Source organism: Muntiacus reevesi, chromosome 19 (assembly GCF_963930625.1).
Source record: "Muntiacus reevesi chromosome 19, mMunRee1.1, whole genome shotgun sequence".
Lineage (NCBI taxonomy): Eukaryota > Metazoa > Chordata > Mammalia > Artiodactyla > Cervidae > Muntiacus > Muntiacus reevesi.
The window spans coordinates 56473347-56492068 of record NC_089267.1 but is presented as its reverse complement, the minus strand read 5'-3'; the positions used below and the strand labels follow the sequence as shown (position 1 = coordinate 56492068).

Sequence of the window (18722 nt, the reverse complement as noted above, 5' to 3'; positions counted from 1 at the left end):
AGTAAAAACAAAACAAAACAAAAACGACCAAATGTACAAAACTTCAGTGTGATGCCGAGTCATGAAATAGGTATAAACCCTATTTTGACAGCACTTGATAATTTCTTTGGTTATTTTAGGAACAATTATAATAAGATGACGTGCTGATGTCTAAATTCTCCACAACAACAGATATATGGTTGAGGGACCTCTCCTCATTAAGACATAATCTCAAGTAAGATTCCTGCATCACCCTTAGGGTGAAGTCTGAAGACTCCCATGATTTTCTTTAATAAAAATATAAAAAAACTTAAGTCACAAGTATTCAAGTACACTGATCCTACAAGGTCAGAGGACAGAAAACAGCACAACTACTAATGCACTGGAATCAAAAATGTAGCCCCACATGAACGGATCCAAACCCACCTCCCACCCACAAATACAAAGACAGCTACAAAACAGTAAAAGGTTCACTCATTATCCTCAACTGCATCTTACAAGATAATAATGACAGTGCTCAGGAGCACTACAGTTCCGCACTTCCCTGGGGGCTCCGTGGAGAGGAGTCCGCCTGCCAACGCAGGAGACGTGGGTTTGGCCCCCGACCCGGGGAAGACCCCACAGGCCACAGGGCAACTGGGCCCTGGCACCGTAAGTGCTGAGCCTGGGCTCTGGAGCCCGCGCCCCGCGCCTGGAGAGGAGCCCCACCGCTGCAACTCGAGGAAAGCCCGGGCAGCAGGGAAGGTCCAGCAGCGCCAAAGTTAATTAAAATCTTAAATTCTATCAAAAAGACTTTATCACGTCTATACAAAGACATTTAAACCCCGCAAAGAATTCTTTAAGTGTTTTCTGTTCTAAACAACAAGCCCTAAAATGTCAACAAGAAGAGAAGACAGAACAGTAGCCTCTTTAACTTGCATTTTGCATCAAATCAACATTCCCTTAACCTCAACAATCAAAGCAAAGTACCTCTACGAATGCAAACAATAGGGCATTCTCGGTCATTTTCATCTGTTGTTGGGCATGGCTGAGTCTCAGACCAAATGCTTCCCACTTCTCTTTTAGTAGTGACCCTAGAGAAGAATAAAGACAAGAATTAAAAATACATTTTGAGTCATAATATATATAACTTAAAAAAAGCACATAATTAACAAAACACACACACAAATCACATCTTAGAAGTGTAAAAAATTAAGTCCAAATGCTTACAGAATTCCAACCATATGCAGCCACTATACTAGCCAGTTCATTTATATGCATATGCATTAGATAACTCAATTATTCTCACTATTCCCACTGTACAGATGAGAAAGTAGAGAGGATAACTAAGCCACCAAAAGCCCCATTCACTGTGGAAAGCAGTTTTCTGGAATGACCTCTTCTAAGCCTACGTAACCTACCGATCACCAAGTGGCACTTGTCCATCAACACCGGCAACCACTGACCTGTACAGAAATCGTGCTGAGTCCCAGGCGCAGCAACGCTTCCGAGTCAGCCACGTTCGCCCAAGTCCCCGCAACCCCTAACTCCGCGCTGCATCACTCCGCCCCACACTCTTCTCCCCATTCTGCTCTCAGACTCCAGCCAGGGCCTCCCGCCAGCGGCCTGGGCTGCCACCTACCCGCCTCCCTCTGCGTCCCGTCCTTGCCGAGAGCTGACTTGTGCACGTGCTCCATCAGCTTCAGGAGATCCTGCCACCGTCTCTGCCTGTAACACGTCTGAATGTGCCCCAAGAACGTCAAGTTCTGCTTCTTCGAGAATGTCTGAACAAAGAGCTCTTCAAACGCCTCCCGTAAAGGCAGCCAAATAAGCTTAGGGTCCACTGGCTTGTAACTGCAAACAAAAGGTAGGTATGTGATTCACAAACTTCTGAAGCTAACAGAAACTGGGAAGCATACCTAAGAAAACAGGAATAGGTGTAAGATTTCTTCTCATCAAAATCAGAAACAATAGCAAAATACTTAAAAATCTATGTTAAAGTTTTAGATTATGATCTATTTTTTCCACTCCATGTGTTTGAAAGGTCTACAGTAAATACTAGTATTAGATAACCAAATTATGAAAAAATTTGCAATTCCAAACTGGGTAGTGAGAGGCATGTCATTTATTTTACTAACACATTTGAATAATCATCATGTATATTTAATGATAAACCATATTTTATTAAGAGTGACCAAAATGTTTTTGAGATATTTTAGGAAAAAATATAACATCTGAAATTGATTTACTTAAGCATCTGCACTTACTTTAACATCATGCCTTCTCAATGGTGGGGTGGGGGAAGAGACTGCTCCCAAAGAGATTAAAATTGAGGGAGGGGGACAGTAAAAAAAATGTTTTTTTAAGACGTTGCAATGGTTTATGACCCTCCAAGGCTCAGCTATTTATTTCTGAGTATTAAGATTCTTTTTTATTTCTTAGCATTTTATTTTTCTGGTTGGGGAATTAGGGAATTAATTCATTTAAATTAAAATTTAATTTACTACTGGGGGTGGGGAGAGGTTAATAAGAGTCAAGAAACACTGCTCTGGCTAGACTTAAGTTGCCCAAGCAGAACTAATCATTCTGGAAGATTAGACAAGATCAAGCATACAATTTTCTGCAGCCTAGGATACCAAATACTACAATTCAAGGATGATAATATCAATTTTATTTCCCAGAAATATAATTCGAGAACCGAAACAGTATCAAAGTGCTTCAAAACAGGCAAGTACAATTGGAGAATCGTGGATACTACTTACTCTCTGGCCTGTGAGGAGGAACAATGAGACACCCGAACCCAGTGCCCTGACACTGAGCATCTACAGGGAAGAGTCTGATTTCAGAGAAAGCAGGAGAATTTCACAGACTCAACTTCGCTTCCCAGTAAGCACTGACCCGTTAATTAGTAAAAACATTCCTTTACTCCACTCATTCCACTCTTGCCCCTCAGGAGCTTGCAATCTAACCAAAAAGACAACAGAGGAAGATACCTACTAGTATAGAATATCAAGTGGAAGCTGGTATGCCAGGAGATGAAACGAAAGCAGAGGGGTCAAAGAAGAATTTTAGTACTTTAGCTGTGACAGTCAGAGGAGGCTGTGTTAAAGATGGGAATTCGAAGGCAATCAAACAGGAAAGGGTTTGGCTAAGTAAACACCTCTGGGTGGCAGGCGAGGTCGCAGAGCAACCAGAAACACGGAGGGGAGTGTGGCTGGCCAGGTAGCAGGGCTGAAGGAAGGAGAGAGAGAAGGGCCCATGACAGGTGAGGAAGGGTTTGTAGAGCATTCCACATGGACTGAAGTCAGTGAGGAAGAGAGTGATGTAATCTGATCACACTATCACAGAATCACGGCCATCTACCAAAGAGAGGCAGGAAGAGAAGCAAAGAGGAAAGCCCTAAACTCTGGACTAGGCAGAGGATGATGAGTCAGAATGTCAACAGCGGAATGTTAAGAAATTAAGCAAAATACAAATGCAGTTTAAATAAAACAGCTAGTCTTAAAGATGAGGAAATAAACGGGATTCAAAGCTAACTGACGCAGCAGAGTGATGATTAAGAAGGTAGATGCTCAGGCAGACTGCTGGGTTCAAGTCACAGACTAGTCATTACTTTGAACAAGGCACTGAATCCTTGTGAGCCTCAGGTCTCGTGTGTGTAAACGGGAATAATGAACAGGTTGTTAAGACGGCTAAGTGAGCGAACACAGGTAAAAACTCAACAGTGCCTGGCACAGGAATGCCATTGAAGAGCAACCTGTTACAATTACTACTAGTTACTAGTAGTAACTAGCTCAGTGAACTGAATTCATGAAAGAAATGGCTTTATATCTCAAATTAATCTGGCTCCTTAAGAAAAAAGCTTGTTCATTTAAAACTGAAGGCATATTGGCTGGTTAAGTCAATAATGCTTCAAATGATGGAGAAAATGAACATATATATATACAGCTTGCTGAAAATAAAAATAAACAAAAACACTCAATGGAAACCAACTTGTCAACCAAGGTGAATTGACAAATCAAAGGATGAACTGTTACGGGCTAGAGTTTCCAAGGTATCTTTGGAAAGGTCGCCTCAGGGGCAACCTGAAGGCCAAGAGGAGGAGGTCTGGACCACCTGGCCCTCATGGCCGTCACTCAGGGTCTACCTGTTACACACATGATACATGGAGACCGCAAACAAGAGCTCACTTGAAAATGACTAGAACCAAAGAAAATGACTCTCCAAAATGCCCACACATGGAAGCACGTGATGAGCAACTGAGAAGGCGGACACCTCCCCTCACTTGGGGTCAGGGCTCTGGGTCTGAGAACAGGCACTGTGCCTTGCTGTCTCCCGACCAGTCTCCTTCATGGGTGATGCTTCCTCGAGGGGCTTAAGAGGAGAACGCAGGGTGGCCATCTTATTTCTGCTTCTGTGAGATCTTTAATTCTCCTCTCACTTTTGCTTTCCAGGATTGGTGACGTCTCCAAGGACCCCTCTGCGTCTCTATATCTGTCTCTCCAGAGGCTGCCCTCCCAGCTCCATCTCCACACTGTGAACCCGTGTTATGTGTTCTGCCATTTAGCGTAAGCTTTTGTTTTCTGGAATGGTTTTATCTGCTTCATCTACGTCCTCTGTATCATCCACTCTTTTCTACAGAGTCCCATAAGCTCCCTCCAACCCAGTGCTGTTGGAATTTGGTTTACGTCTCTTCTCCCAGGTAATCTGTAGGTCTATGCGCTATTTACCAGAATCTACTTGAAACAGAATGACAAAAATGAGCTAAAAGTGAGGGGAAAGATATACCACACTAACGTCAATAAAAAAAATAAGTGGGTACACATGCAAACAAAATTCACAAGGCAATCTGCAGGAATGCAGCTCAAGTGCCTGATGGCCTTGAAGGCCTTATTCTTACAAAATGTATTTATCCTTAATTATAACTTCTCAAAAAACCAATCAAAAGGATCCAGATTTGCAAGTCAGACCAATTAAGACTATAAATTTCTTTTATCTTTCACCATAGTATTTGATAAATGCCAAATATGTTTAATAAACTAATTATTAACACAAAACATAAAACCAGTTTCATAGTTAGATAAAACTAACCACACATTCCCAAAATAGAACTATGAAGCTTTCTGTACGTCTTCTCCGTACCCACTGCTCTGTTTTCCATACCTTTGCCTTTTAATTAATAAAATCATTATTGTTGTTCGAATTTTATACACAGACTCTTAAGCAGTCCTTCACACATCTAAGATACAGATTAAAAGATGTGATGTACACACCACTTGCCAGTAACACAAAAGGGCAGAAACAAGGCATACTTCCAGCCATACAAAAACTGAACTCTACCTAAGTTTTCTTTCGATTACTGACGCTAACCTACTAAGAAGTTAGCACCAAAAATAAAATTCCAGTTACCACATTCTGATTTCAACCTTTCGTCTTATCAATTGCATCAGGGCACAATGTACTCCCTACAATTAAAACTACTTGCATTAAAAAAAAAGGAATTAAAGAAGAAAACACTATTTGCAATGGCTGATGTAACAGTACAGATTCTTAAAAGAGACTGATACAATGTTCTATGATACTGATACAATATGATACTGTGTTCAATTAGGACAAGAACCATGCCGCCTGTGTCAGCTATACTTAACTGCAGGGCATTACAGAACACAGAGCAGAAACAGACAGCAGCACAGACACACTTGGAGAAGGACAGGGCAACCCCCTCCAGTGCTCTTGCCTGGAAAACAGCATGGACAGAGGAGCCTGGCGGTTGACAGCCCAGGGGGTTGCTAAGAGTTGGACACGACTGAGCAAGTAAACAACCACAGACATACTAGTTAAATAACAGATTCCGTTTATTACTAAGAACACACTGCAAGTGCCACACCGAGGGAAAGGGGAGACTGTCAGTCAACTGGACAGAAGTGATGTGAAAGCAAAGTGGAGAGGCCCACTGAGGAGAAACAGTGAAAGAAGAACTGCAGTGAGAGAGGCCAAGTCTCAGCTGACAGATGCTAAGACAGGATAGAGATGTAAAATACACTGCAAGGTGTGTGAGGAGCAGAATTTAGGGGTCGGGAGGGAAAGGAAAGGAGAAGCACAGAAGGAAGCAGGATTCCACACTAGCACCCCACCCAGAGCAGGCAGGGATGAGAGACGGGATAGAGCAAAAGTAAACACAAAGCCACAGCATGACGTGCCCGAAAAAGAGTGAGGAAAGAGCTTCCCGTGGACACTAGAGAGAGAAAAAGGAAAACAAGTCTTACTGCTCTGTGCTCTTAAGGATTTGTGCAAGCAACTGTCTAGAATTAATGGGACGGACCCTAGCATCATTTAGCATAAGCTATGCCAACAGCATCTATCCAGTTTTACAGCCTTCGGCACAGATTAACTAACATATTCAAAAACATCAAAAGGAAGAAGGGCATTTAATTGACCACAGTGAAGCTCCATTTAAGCCAGTGGAAGCTACTTAACCTTTCAGAGATGATCAAACTGCACGAGAGTCTCGCTTGAAGGTGGCATAACTCAAGAACACACTCTTCAGATAAATACTACTTAACGGCATTCAGTTCAGTTTAGTTGCTCACTCGTGTCTGACTGATTTGCAACCCCATGGACTGCAGCACGCCAGGCCTCCCTGTCCATCACCAACTCCCAGAGCTTGCTCAAACTCATGTCCATCGAGTCAGTGATGCCACCCAACCATCTCATCCTCTGTCGTTCCCCTTCTCCTCCTGCCGTCAATCTTTCCCAGCATCAGGGTCTTTTCAAATGAGTCAGTTCTTTGCATCAGGTGGCCAAAGTGTTGGAGTTTCAGCTTCAGCCTCAGTCCTTCCTGAATATTCAGGACTGATTTCCCTTAGGATGGACTGGCTGGCTCTCCTTGCTGTTCAAGGGACTGTCAAGAGTCTTCTCCAACACCACAGTTCAAAAGCATCAATTCTTTCGTGCTCAGCTTTCTTTATAGTCCAACTCTCATATCCACACATGTCTACTGGAAAAACCACAACTCTGACTAGACAATCTCTGTTTATCAGTCTCTGCTTATTGATATGCTGTATAGGTTGGTCATAACTTTTCTTCCAAGGAACAAGCGGTTTTTAATTTCATGTCTGCAGTCACCATCTGCAGTGATTTTAGAGCCCCCAAAATAAAGTCTGTCACTGTTTTCGTTGTTTACCATCTATCTGCCATGAAGTGATGGCACCGTATGTCATGATCTTAGCTTTCTGAATGCTGAGTTTTAAGCCAACTTTTTCACTGTCCTCTTTCGCTTTCATCAAGAGGCTCTTTAGTCCCTCTTCACTTTCTGCCAAAAGGGTGGTGTCATCTTCATATCTGAGGTTATTGATATTTCTCCCGGCAATCTTGATTCCAGCTTGTGCTTCCTCCAGCCCAGTGTTTCTCATGATGTATTCTGCATATAAGTTAAGTAAGCAGGGTGACAATATACAGCCTTGACGTACTCCTTTCCCGATTTGGAACCAGTTTGTTGTTCCATGTCCAGTTCTAACTGTTGCTTCCTGACCTGCATACAGGTTTCTCAGGAGATAGGTCAGGTGGTCTGGTAGTCCCATCTCTTTAAAAATTTTACAGTTTGTTGTGATCCACAGTTTACTGCATACTCACCTTTATATTCCAGCCCCCACCCCACACCCTCAGCAGGATCTCTGAGAGCAAGAACCTGAATAATTCTTTAAAATGAGGAGAAACATCTGCACACCCAAGAGGCCCTTAACAAACACTAATAAACACCCTGCTGAGGTAGGCATGGGGGCGCCGGTGAACGTTTCTCCCCGGTGAACGTTTCTCCAAGGTCAGCACCGAGCTTGGCAGCAAAGAAGTGTTTCTTTCCTCAAGCAACGAACACAAAATAACAAGAAAATGGTTTAAAACCACACTTACCCTCCCAGCAAATCTGCAGTGTCACTTTGCTGATTCATATTGACAACTCTCAAACGGTGGCCTTTAAGAAGAAAAGGGTATGAAGAGTTATTCTGAAAATATAATGACTGACAATACCCACTGGGATCCTTAAGGATGTGCAGACATGGGCATGGGCCAGTCTTTTAATGTGCACTTCCTCTGACCCCTCATTTTATTTTCAGGAATCCTGACTGTTCACAATTTTAACCTAACTCAGAGAGAATGAAAGATTCACTGCTCTAGCATCAGGTAACTGAAAACAACAAAAAAAAATCCTTCAGTAAGTCAATGTCTATGAATTAGAACTAAATAAATACCCAGCGTGAAATATTAATATAGACATCAGAACAGGAATGAGGCAGTTCTGTTTTTAAAGGTGACCGATGTGCTTAACTAAACACAACACAGATAAGGATCCCATTTGTTTCAAAACAAAACCAAAGCGCTATGTATGTGCAGGCCACGGACTAGAACCGAAAAAAATTAATACCCACATGTCAATGGCAGTTATTTCCAGGGGGAGAGGTTACACTGTCTCCAAGGAAAAAGATGCCAGTGCTCATCTCCAGGGGAAATAGAGCTGTGGCACTTTTTAAGTTCCAGTACCCTTTGGACGCTAGTTTTTAAAAGGCGGTCAGTATGAGTGAAACGTCTGCTGTCTCGGGCAGAGGGCATCCGCCCCCGGCGTTACCTGTGACGTGAGCCAAGTACTGGACTGTGGAGGTTTTGCCTGTTCCCGTCTCTCCCACCAGCAGCACAGGCTCCCCTTTGCTGACGCACACCGCGAGCTGCTCAATAAGGACAGAGGATGGCCTCGTAGCAGCGAAGGTGAGCTTCTCCCTGGGGAGGGGAAAGTACGTGAGCGGCAGGAGAGAGAAGCTGCAAGCTTCTCTTAGTGTTGTTCTGAGGAATCAGACTCGACAAACACGACAACTCAAGAAGGGACTGTCTTCCCATTGTACAGGATGGCTTACAACATAAGAGTTGCAGAATTCATTCTATGAACATGGAGCATTTATATACCTAGCACTTCACTAGGCTCTGGAAATTCAAAACACCAACAAGATAAAACATCTGTACTACCTATGTCATCTTGGGCAGATTACTTAACCTCTCTTAGCCTTGGTTTCCTAACCTGTTCAATCTGGACAACAACACTTACTAGTTCCAGTAAGTCCCCCACAAGTTCATGTCCACCCATCACCTGTGAATGTGACCTTTGGGAAAAAGGTCTTTACAGGAATAAGAAGATTAAAATCATAGTGTGTTGGACTTAAGGGCTGGTCTTAAATCCAACGGGCCGTGTTCTTACACAGAGAGAGAGATTTAGAGACACACAGGGAAGACAGCGGGGTCAGAGAGAGAGCTGAGGCAGCCACAAGGCAGGCGCGCCAAGGACCAGGGCAGGCCGTCGAAGCCAGGGCGAGGCGGGAGCCTTCAGAGGGAACGGGGCCCTGCCAGCACCTGGATTTCAGCCTTCCAGCCTCCGGGACGGAGAAGAAATGTTCACGGCAAACCATCAAGTTTATGGCGCTAGTGGTATAGAACCCACATGTCAGAACAGGATACACAGAGACCCAGGTTCGGTCCCTGGGTTGGGAAGATCCCCTGGAGAAGGAAATGGCAACCTACTCCAGTATTCTTGCCTGGAGAACCCCATGGATAGAGGAGCATGGCGGGCTAGTCCATGGGGTTGAAAACAGTCAAACACGACTAAAGCGACTTAGCATGCGTGCATACATGAATCAAGTTTACGGTATTTGGTGAGGAGAGTCCCAGGGCACTAACACACACATTAATTCATAGGATTACTATACCCACATGCAAAAACATGCAAAACAGCCCTTAGCACAATGTTAGGGATACAGCGAGTATTTAGTAACTGGTAACTAGATCTCAGAAACTTATAAAATTCCAGCCTTCAAAGCATTAACAGGCTAATGTTAGGACCAAGCCTGCCTTCCAAGTGAGGCTTACTTCATTAAATAAATACGTTTCAATGAATAAAATAAAAGACACATCTTTGCTAGTCCCAAATCTCTAAGACCCTCATCACCTCCCTCCACCTCCTAATATCCAGTTTCACAGGATACATTTTGGGAAGTCACTGCTCCTTACTGTCTAGCACACTGGAGAGATCACAGTTCAGACACATGTTTTACTCAGAGAAAAGGGTCAGGACCAAATGCTCCTTCCACCAAGTTCCCAATGACCCCACCGTGCTCAGCTCCGTCTGGAGCCCTCATTACCTCTGTATGTGGACAGCCTCGCTTTGTTTTCGTAGAAGTCGCACTCGACCCACTTGCACATCGAGCTCGTTGATCACAATCTCTGGTTTGTAAAGTTGACAGAAGAATTCCACCTATGGGAGGGGAAAAGATTCACCTGAGTAAAATTCTGCATACTCTTCAAACACTTAAATCAAGAGGCTTACTGTGCCCCCTCTACTAAGAAGCATTTTTGGCTTCCTAGATAGGCAAGTTAGCATTTAATTTTATTTTATAATATTTTCCAAGTTTCCGTTTTTAAAAACACTGATTATGAATGTTCCCTAACAGTACAATTTATTCATTCAAATAAGCTTCTATCTACCTACATAAAATGAACACAGTCAAGAAAAAGCTGCACTCCTAAAAGATACTTCTAAAAAAAAAGAAAAAACAAAGTAATTTTTCTTTAGCTATGTTTTCTTCACAACAAACTGTGAAAAATTCTTAAAAAGGTGGGAATACCAGACCACCTGACCTGCCTCCTGAGAAATCTGTATGCAGGTCAAGAAGCAACAGTTAGAACTGGACATGAAACAACAAACTGATTCCAAATCAGGAAAGCAGTACGTCAAGGCTACATATTGTCACCCTGCTTATTTAATATATATGCAGAGTACATCATGTGAAATGCTGGGCTGGATGAAGCACAAGCTGGAATAAAGACTGCAGGAGAAATATCAATAACCTCAGATATGCAGATGACACCAACCTTATGCAGAAAGTGAAGAACTAAAGAGCCTCTTGATGAATGTGAAAGAGGAGAGTGAAAAAGTTGGCTTAAAACTGAACATTCAGAAAACTAAGGTCCTGACATCTGGTCCCATCATTTCATGGCAAATAGATGGGAAACAATGGAAACAGTGAGAGACTTTCTTTTTTGGGCTCCAAAATCACTGCAGATGGTGACTTCAGCCATGAAATTAAACAACGCTTGCTCCTTGGAAGAAAAGCTATTATCAATCTAGACAGCATATTAAAAAAGCAGAGACATTACTTTGCCAATAAAGGTTCATCTAGTCAAGGCTATGGTTTTTCCAGTAGTCATGTATGGATGTGAGAGTTGGACTCTAAGGAAAGTTGAACCCCAAAGAAATGATGCTTTTGAACTGTGGTGTTGGAGAAGACTCTTGAGAGTCCCATTAACAGCAAGGAGATCCAACCAGTCCATCCTAAAGGTAATCAGTCCTGAATATTCATTGGAAGGACTGAGGCTGATGTTGAAACTTCAAAACTTTGACCACCCGATGCAAAGAACTGACTCACTGGAAAAGACCCTGACGCTGGCAAGATTGAAGGTGGGAGAAGGGGACGACAGAGAATGAGATGATTGGATGGCATCACTGACTCGATGGACATGAGTTTGATCAAGCCCCAGGAGTTGGTGATGGACAGGGAGGCCTGGCGTGCTGCAGTCCCTGGGGCCACAGAGAGTCAGACACCACTAAGCAACCAAACTGAACTGAAGCTTTGGAGATGCGAAGGCTTATTAAAATGTTTGCCAAGACAAAGTTCCAGTCCAGAATCTACACCCTACAGAATAACAGGCTCCTTAAACACTGGAAAGTAAGGCATGCGTGTGAGAAAGAACGCAAGGCAGCTGACTTTAAGAATGTGGACCACAGTGAGAACTACTTATCCAAGAGATAGTGAGTTTTATGTCCATGAGAGGCAGCAATGAAACTACCAACTTTGCAAAAGCTTTTCTAGGTAAAGGCCAGGGATCAGCAAGTAAGCTAAACATCGCAGCTTCCTTTCAAGAGGGAAGCAGAGATAGCACTACATACCTTTTTCTTGGAAATGTTCAGTTTGCTTCCAATGACTTCTGCCATTTTCAGTTTGCTTGTCTGCTTAGAAAGCATCGCGGTGAAACAGTCCAGGGCCTATTAAAGTAACCAAGGCAGATAGCAACTGACTTTTAAAATAATACATTAATGACAGAGCACTGCTGTCCAGACCACAAAAGGAAGGAATATAAAATCTAGCAGGAACATTTCTGCAAGAAACTAAAAGGAGAGTACAAATAAGGTACCAACCCTGGACTTAAAAATGTTACCATAACAGAGACAGGACACCAAAAACATTAAGGCATTATTATCAAAATATTGGTTAATTAGGAAAACACGCACGCAGCCCTGACTTTGCAAATGCAAAATTCAGGCAAAAATAGCAATTAGCATTAATCCCTGGGTAGGTATATGATTCTGTAGGGGAAAATGATTCTCAGACAGTGGAGATAACACCAAAAGATTACTTTTGAGCTTAAAGGAAAATTCTTGGTGTGCAGTAAAGGAGTGCTGTCATTAACCTCACCCAGTACTTAGCCGCTACTGAGAAGCCAAGATACATGTCTTCTGCTGTAATAAGGATTTATCTGGTGTTTGCCCCTAATTCCTACATAGCCTTTCAAAACTTCTGAATCACCAGGGAGGGGTGTCTTCTGTTATTCACTAGAGTCTCCTGGGCCCTCCTGCCTTTATTACGCTAAGCAGGTAACTCCAGATGAGCCGTTACTTAGTTTATCAGAGGAAGTGGCCAGGCCAGAAAGACCAAGCACGCACAGGAGCACCCACACTCCCACCCCCAGCACCTGCAGAGGGTGGAGGGGCCGGTGGACAATACGACGTATGCTGCGGTGGCATGCCCTGCCTCCAAAGGTGTGCCTGCGTTCAGATCCCTGAAATCGGGCCCTTTGTGACGCTTTCATTAGACTGTTCCTGAGTAGCATTTTTAACAATAAAACTGTAACCTGTACAGTAAGTACAGAGCTTCCAAAGAATTCTATGAGACAGTCACTGTACCTGAGAAGTTTGTGGGAACCCCTGAATTTACAGCTGACTGGTCCTGAGTGCGGGTGGGCCTCCAATACTTGCGGCTGGAGTCTAAAGCGGGATGGTCTTGTGGAGACCGGGTCCGTGAGCCTGTGTGGTCTGCACTAACCCCAGGGAGTCAGCATCAGGACCGGACTGAATCGCAGGACACCAGCTGGTGTCAAAACAGCGCAGAAGCACCAGATAGAGCCAAAAGGTGGAACGTTCTCTACAACAGCTGGCCTGATCTCTTCAGCAAGGTCGTGTGGGGTTTTATGAGGGGCTGGGGAGCGTGGCTCTAATACAGGAAAAGAGTTCTTAATTCCACACGCAGAGACCACGATGTCCAAGGAGATACACCAAGGTCCTGATGGTACAGGGGAATCTCCGAATGGGAGAATATTTTTTACCGTTCTGTTTTCCCGTATTTTCTCATCTTTACTTCTATATTAATAAAATGTTGTTGCTGTTTAGTCGCCAAGTAGTGTCCAATTCTTTTGTGACCCCGTGGACTACAGGCCAGCAGGCTCCTCCATCCATGGGCTTTCCCAGGCAAGAATTCTGGAGTGGACTGCCACTTCCTTCTCCAGGGGATCTTCCCGCCCCAGGGATCGCACCTGCGTCTCCTGCCTGGCAGGCAGGTTCTTGACCACTGAGCCCACCAGGGACGCCCACATTCATAAAATACTTGTACACAAATGCGCACAGCATTATTCACAACAGGTGAAAACAACCCAAATATCCATTAACGTATGAGTGAATAAACAAAATGTGGTGTATCAATACAATGAAATGTGATTCAGCCATAAAGAGAATGAAGTACTGACTCATGCTGCAACATGGATTAACCAAGCGAATATGCTGCATGAAAGAAGACAAAAGGGTCACCTAATGTATGATTTCATTTATATGAAATGTCCAGAATAAGCAAATCTATTGACAGGAGGTAGGTTAGTGATTGTCAGAGGCTGCAGAGAGAAGAAAAATAGGCACGATGGTTGATGGTTACAGGGTTTCTTTTTGAGGTGAGGAAAATGTTCTAGAATTACTTGGTGGTGATGTTGCATAATTCTTGTAAATATACTAAAATACACTGAATTGTACACCTTAAAAGAGTGAATTTTATGGACTGTCAATCACTCACACACACACACACACACACACACACTGTAACATTCTGAAATAGAGACTTCTAAAGAAGATCCTCCCCACGCCAGTTTTATTTTAAAAGTACAAAACAAGATTGTCTGTAGGAAGATGAGAAATGTAGGAGGACGGGAGGGAAATATCACTGGACAGAAGGAGATTAAAGGACTGGCACATACCACTTCAGGGTCTGGCTTGATTAAGTGCGTGCTCTGAATCAGGGTTCTTTCTACTTAAAGTAACTTCACCAGAGATACTGCTCCCCAGAACAGTTCACTATCCTTTCCTCAATCCTAGCTGACAGACATGGTAACACTTTATAGTCAAAACGGGTCAATGTTTTAAGAGCCCAAAGATCTTCAGGCGGTATACCACTTTTATTCCTAACCAGGTGGAAATAAATCTCTCTCTGTTCTTATTGAAGATGGCAGAGCTGTAATTCAACAGTGCTTCCCTCTTGCACAATACACTTTCCTCCCAGCCCAGCATACAAGAACAGGCTTTATAACCCACATACATTTCTCTGGACTAAAGTTAAAAAGGCCCTGCTGGGGCAAGTGGTGGGATCAGACAAATACAAATCTGTCAAATAGACTAAGAAATTATACACAGAAATTAATACTAAACATCTTAGAAACTCTTTTTGTTTTACAATAGTATTACCACCTGGGAGATTTTTTCCTTTCATTTAAGCTTTAATTTTAGCATCTGTTTTACTCTATTTCAAACTAGACTTATTTGAAATTAGGGGTGACCCATTTCAAGAGTCACAAAACATTTATCATGCTCACTTAGCTCTAAGATAACTTCAGTTTTAACTAGCTAAGGATATACACAGTACCTACACCATAGAAAAACTTTCTGATAATAAGTCAAGAAACAGAAAATAACAGTGGAAATGAGCAGCCTTGCAGAGCACAGAGAAAACAAGCAAGAAGACTGTCTTACCTCTTGAAAAATATGTAACGATGCTGATGAAGACAGACTGTCAAAGCTGTGGGCAATCCTATTACACCAATTAAGTAGATCCCTTTAAACAAACAAAAAAAAAGGTAAGAAATAAAAAACCCACAGGTCAAAGATATCAAAGGTATCAGAGTTTACCTAGGTTTGGGAATGTCTGACCACAAAGACTCTCCCTTTTTCTGGCAACTGAATATAAACAGTATCAGGTCAGGAAAAAGTATGAGTGGATACTTTCCTTACCTCTACCAGGAAGCAACCTATAACTCCTTTCTCCCCCATCCATACCAGACAAGGTAGCAAAAGACAGGATCAATTAACTCTCAGAGCAAACTTAAGGGGAGCTGCCCATTCCCACTTCTTACTTCTCAAAGAGCAAGTCAACTACTGCAAATGTAGCTCAAAGGAACAGAATTTACTATATACAGCAAAACCCAAAAATCTTATTTACGACCCCATTTGTCACAAAAGGACATCCAGTGAAAAAACTATGTCAGCAGTTTTCCAACTTTTTCCACTATTGCCAACTTTTAAAGTTATTTGTTAAACTTCCAATTATAATTCCTAGGGATGCAATGTATAGCATGATAAATATAAGTAACACTGCTGTACGTTATGTATGAAGAGTTCTTACATTATCACAAGAAAAATAATTTTTTTTTTTTTTTTACTATTTAACTTAGTATCTGTGAGATGATGGAGGCTCACTCAACTTGTTGTAGTAATCATTTCATATGCACGGAATCATTATCCTATATGCCATAAACTTATACAGAGCTGTTAGTTATAGCTCAATAAAAGTCTAAGAAGAAAAAAGTTATTTTTTAAAGCTAACATATTATCTTCATAAGCCTTCCCATTCGGTAACTATAGATCTCAAAGAGAGTAGAGACTGAGAACGTCTAATTTCAAAATCAGACTTCTTGTAACCATTCAGTTTGAGCGGCTAAGAACTTCCGAGAGAAGCAATTTTTAAAACACCAACCCAGAAGCGTCGAGCCCGGTACCTGAGAGACAATTCTCTTCCCTCAAGGCTCAGTCTCCTGTTTTCTCGTCTTGCTTCTGGAGCCTCCTCTGGGGCCTGTTCCCTTCCAACAGAACTTTCACTTAGACAGTGATGCTTCTCTCCAGTAAGCTGGATGTAAATGTCAAGCAGGTGATCGGTTGCTGCTGATAAGGTGGGATATCTACTTTGAAGAACCTAACAGAGGAGAAAAAAAGCAAAAAAGAAGAAAAAAATTAGCAGCAAAGTGATTTTTAAAAACACACCAAAAATGAATTTCTCTAGGAGATCTGTCATCTTGAGCAAGTGTAAGAACTTTCACCTTCACTGATTACCTCCAACCCCCCAAAGACTATGACTTCCTCCTGCCCAGAACTGTTATCTAGCAATCTCACAACCTATCACACAGCTTTGGGTACAGAAGCTTGACGGGAAAGACGTCTCAAACAACATGGGCATCCAAAGCCCATGCATTTCAAGTACTATGTACTCCAGTTGTTTTAAAGACAATTCTAGTCATTAAGTCATTTCTCAGCCAAAAGCAGAAATGAAACAGTTCAGTGGGAAAGGAAACAAAAGTTTTTTTTTAAAGCAAAACACAGCAAAAGGAGCTAATGTTAAGTCCTGATAAAAAAAGTAGTTTTTATCAGACAGTAGAATTTAGAGAGCAAAAGATCTAGTCCAATTTACTTCAATGACTATTAACAATTTTGTGCAGTATTAATACTTGGTGGCCATATTACTACAGTATTTATGATATGGATTTGTTAAGTCTACTTGAGAAGAAAAATATCACATATGTATTAGAAATATTATTAGCTAATATATATTTAAATTAGCTTAAGAAGTATACCATGATTCCAATTTACATTAATATATGAAATATCAATATATTTTATATATATTAAAGAGGTAAAGTCCACATATTTACAAAGATAAAGAACCAAAATCTTTTAATAGTGTCACCTTAAGTCTTAGATCTCATAGATTTTAATTTCTTACCTTTTTTTAAATTGGAAGATTGTACAAAATGTTAATATTTCAAATGTATTAAAAATGAAGATAGAAGTGAATAATAAAATCAACAAATTCATTTTATTTGCCACACATGTGGCTCTTTCAAAGAGAGAATAAACATGTTCTGTGTATAGAAGGAGCATTTTCAAAACTGGCCACGCTTATGCACTGTGGCTACACAGACACACACACACTTCCGTCGCCCGTAACACAGGAAAAGCTCCCTGCGCCCCTGGTGACCACTGCCTTCCCCACCACCCCGCCCCTGGGGTCCTCAGCCTGCCTCCAACCAGCACAGTTCTGCTTTCACATTTCTCATGGACATGCCATCACACAGGATGGACCGCATGGCTTGGCTTCTCTCACTCAGCATCATGTTTTTGAAATTCACCCAAACATTACTGTATGTATCAGTAGTTCATTCTATTTTAATGCTGAGGAGTAATTCCATCATATGAACATGTATACTTACGATCATGGTGGGGGAAGAAAGTTATTTTTACTTGAAAAAATCAGGTTTAACACTTTAGCAGGGCTTGGTTATTTGGGAAAAAAGTTCTGAATAGTGATTTTTTTCTTTTTTTGAATAGTGATTTATATGTACCAACCAATTAGTCATTTTCTACCTCAAGACAAAAAATATCTTTTGTTATTACCATAAATGTCAAAATGTAAACAGAGTATCACATGATAAACCAATCTGACATGATATGCTTATCAATATTTAAATGTTTGAAAACAAAACATTTAAAGTACTACAACAGCAAAAAAAAAAAAAAAAGAAAAAAAAAAAAAGAGGGGTATTATGTCAGAGCAATACCACACACACATGAACTGTGAGGCCGGGGACACCAAAGCTGAGCGAGTTACGGGAGGAGCTCCCAGCTGCGCGCAGCGAGAGGGGAGAAGGCCGAAACTCACGCGGCCGTGAAATCACAGAAATCACACCAGCAAGGCCAGGGTTCTGAGAGATCATATGAAGGGCGGTCCAGTAACCGGCGCCCTCTGAAAACCCCTCTGTTAACAAACACTTCAATGCTATTAATAGATACAATATTTGAAAGGGTTGTCTGGTGCCACTTATTTATGTAAAGATTTACACCCAGAAAGAGGCAAGGGACCCTGCCATGCCTGAATGCTCACTGACAATACTGTATTTGCTACTGTGCAAAGCTTTCTGCTGGGAGACAGAAAGCTGCCCAAGCGAGAAGGTAGGTGCAGAGGAGAGAGGCTGGCAGCGTCAGTGAGGCATACCACGTAGGCATCCCAGAGAACCAGTGATGCTACAAAGTGAACCGATGTATAAAGCCTTTAAATTAAGTCATCTCAGTTTCCATTAAGGTCCAGATGAAAAGGCACATGGAGTTGTTAAGTGCGAAAGATACTAGTTACAATCAACTCAGTAAAAATAAAAAGATCCTTTGAGGACAACGGGGGAAATTCTAATGTGCTCTGAGAATTAAGTGCTACTGAGGAATAACTACTCATTTTATTGGCTATAATAACGATATTGCGGTTACATGTGGAAATGTCCTTAGAGATGCATGAAAGTATTTAAGGGTGAAATGCTGTGAGGTTTGCTTTCAAATATATTAGCAAATAAAAAGTACTAGATGATGTTAATATAGT

At 41.9% G+C, this 18722-nt stretch overlaps 1 protein-coding gene across 3 annotated transcripts in view; it reads right to left on the bottom strand.

Moving 5' to 3' along the window:
* The window catches only part of MDN1 (midasin AAA ATPase 1), a 138603-nt gene that overhangs the window by 94532 nt on the left and 25349 nt on the right, over positions 1 to 18722 (bottom strand). For all 3 annotated transcript variants that reach the window (XM_065911703.1, XM_065911704.1, XM_065911705.1), the window contains 8 exons: positions 16081 to 16274; positions 15059 to 15140; positions 11942 to 12037; positions 10137 to 10249; positions 8579 to 8727; positions 7867 to 7927; positions 1601 to 1812; positions 949 to 1052 (listed from right to left, as the gene is read on the bottom strand). In XM_065911703.1, coding sequence (XP_065767775.1) covers positions 949 to 1052; positions 1601 to 1812; positions 7867 to 7927; positions 8579 to 8727; positions 10137 to 10249; positions 11942 to 12037; positions 15059 to 15140; positions 16081 to 16274 — 1011 coding nt within the window. The remainder of the gene's footprint in view (positions 1 to 948; positions 1053 to 1600; positions 1813 to 7866; positions 7928 to 8578; positions 8728 to 10136; positions 10250 to 11941; positions 12038 to 15058; positions 15141 to 16080; positions 16275 to 18722) is intronic.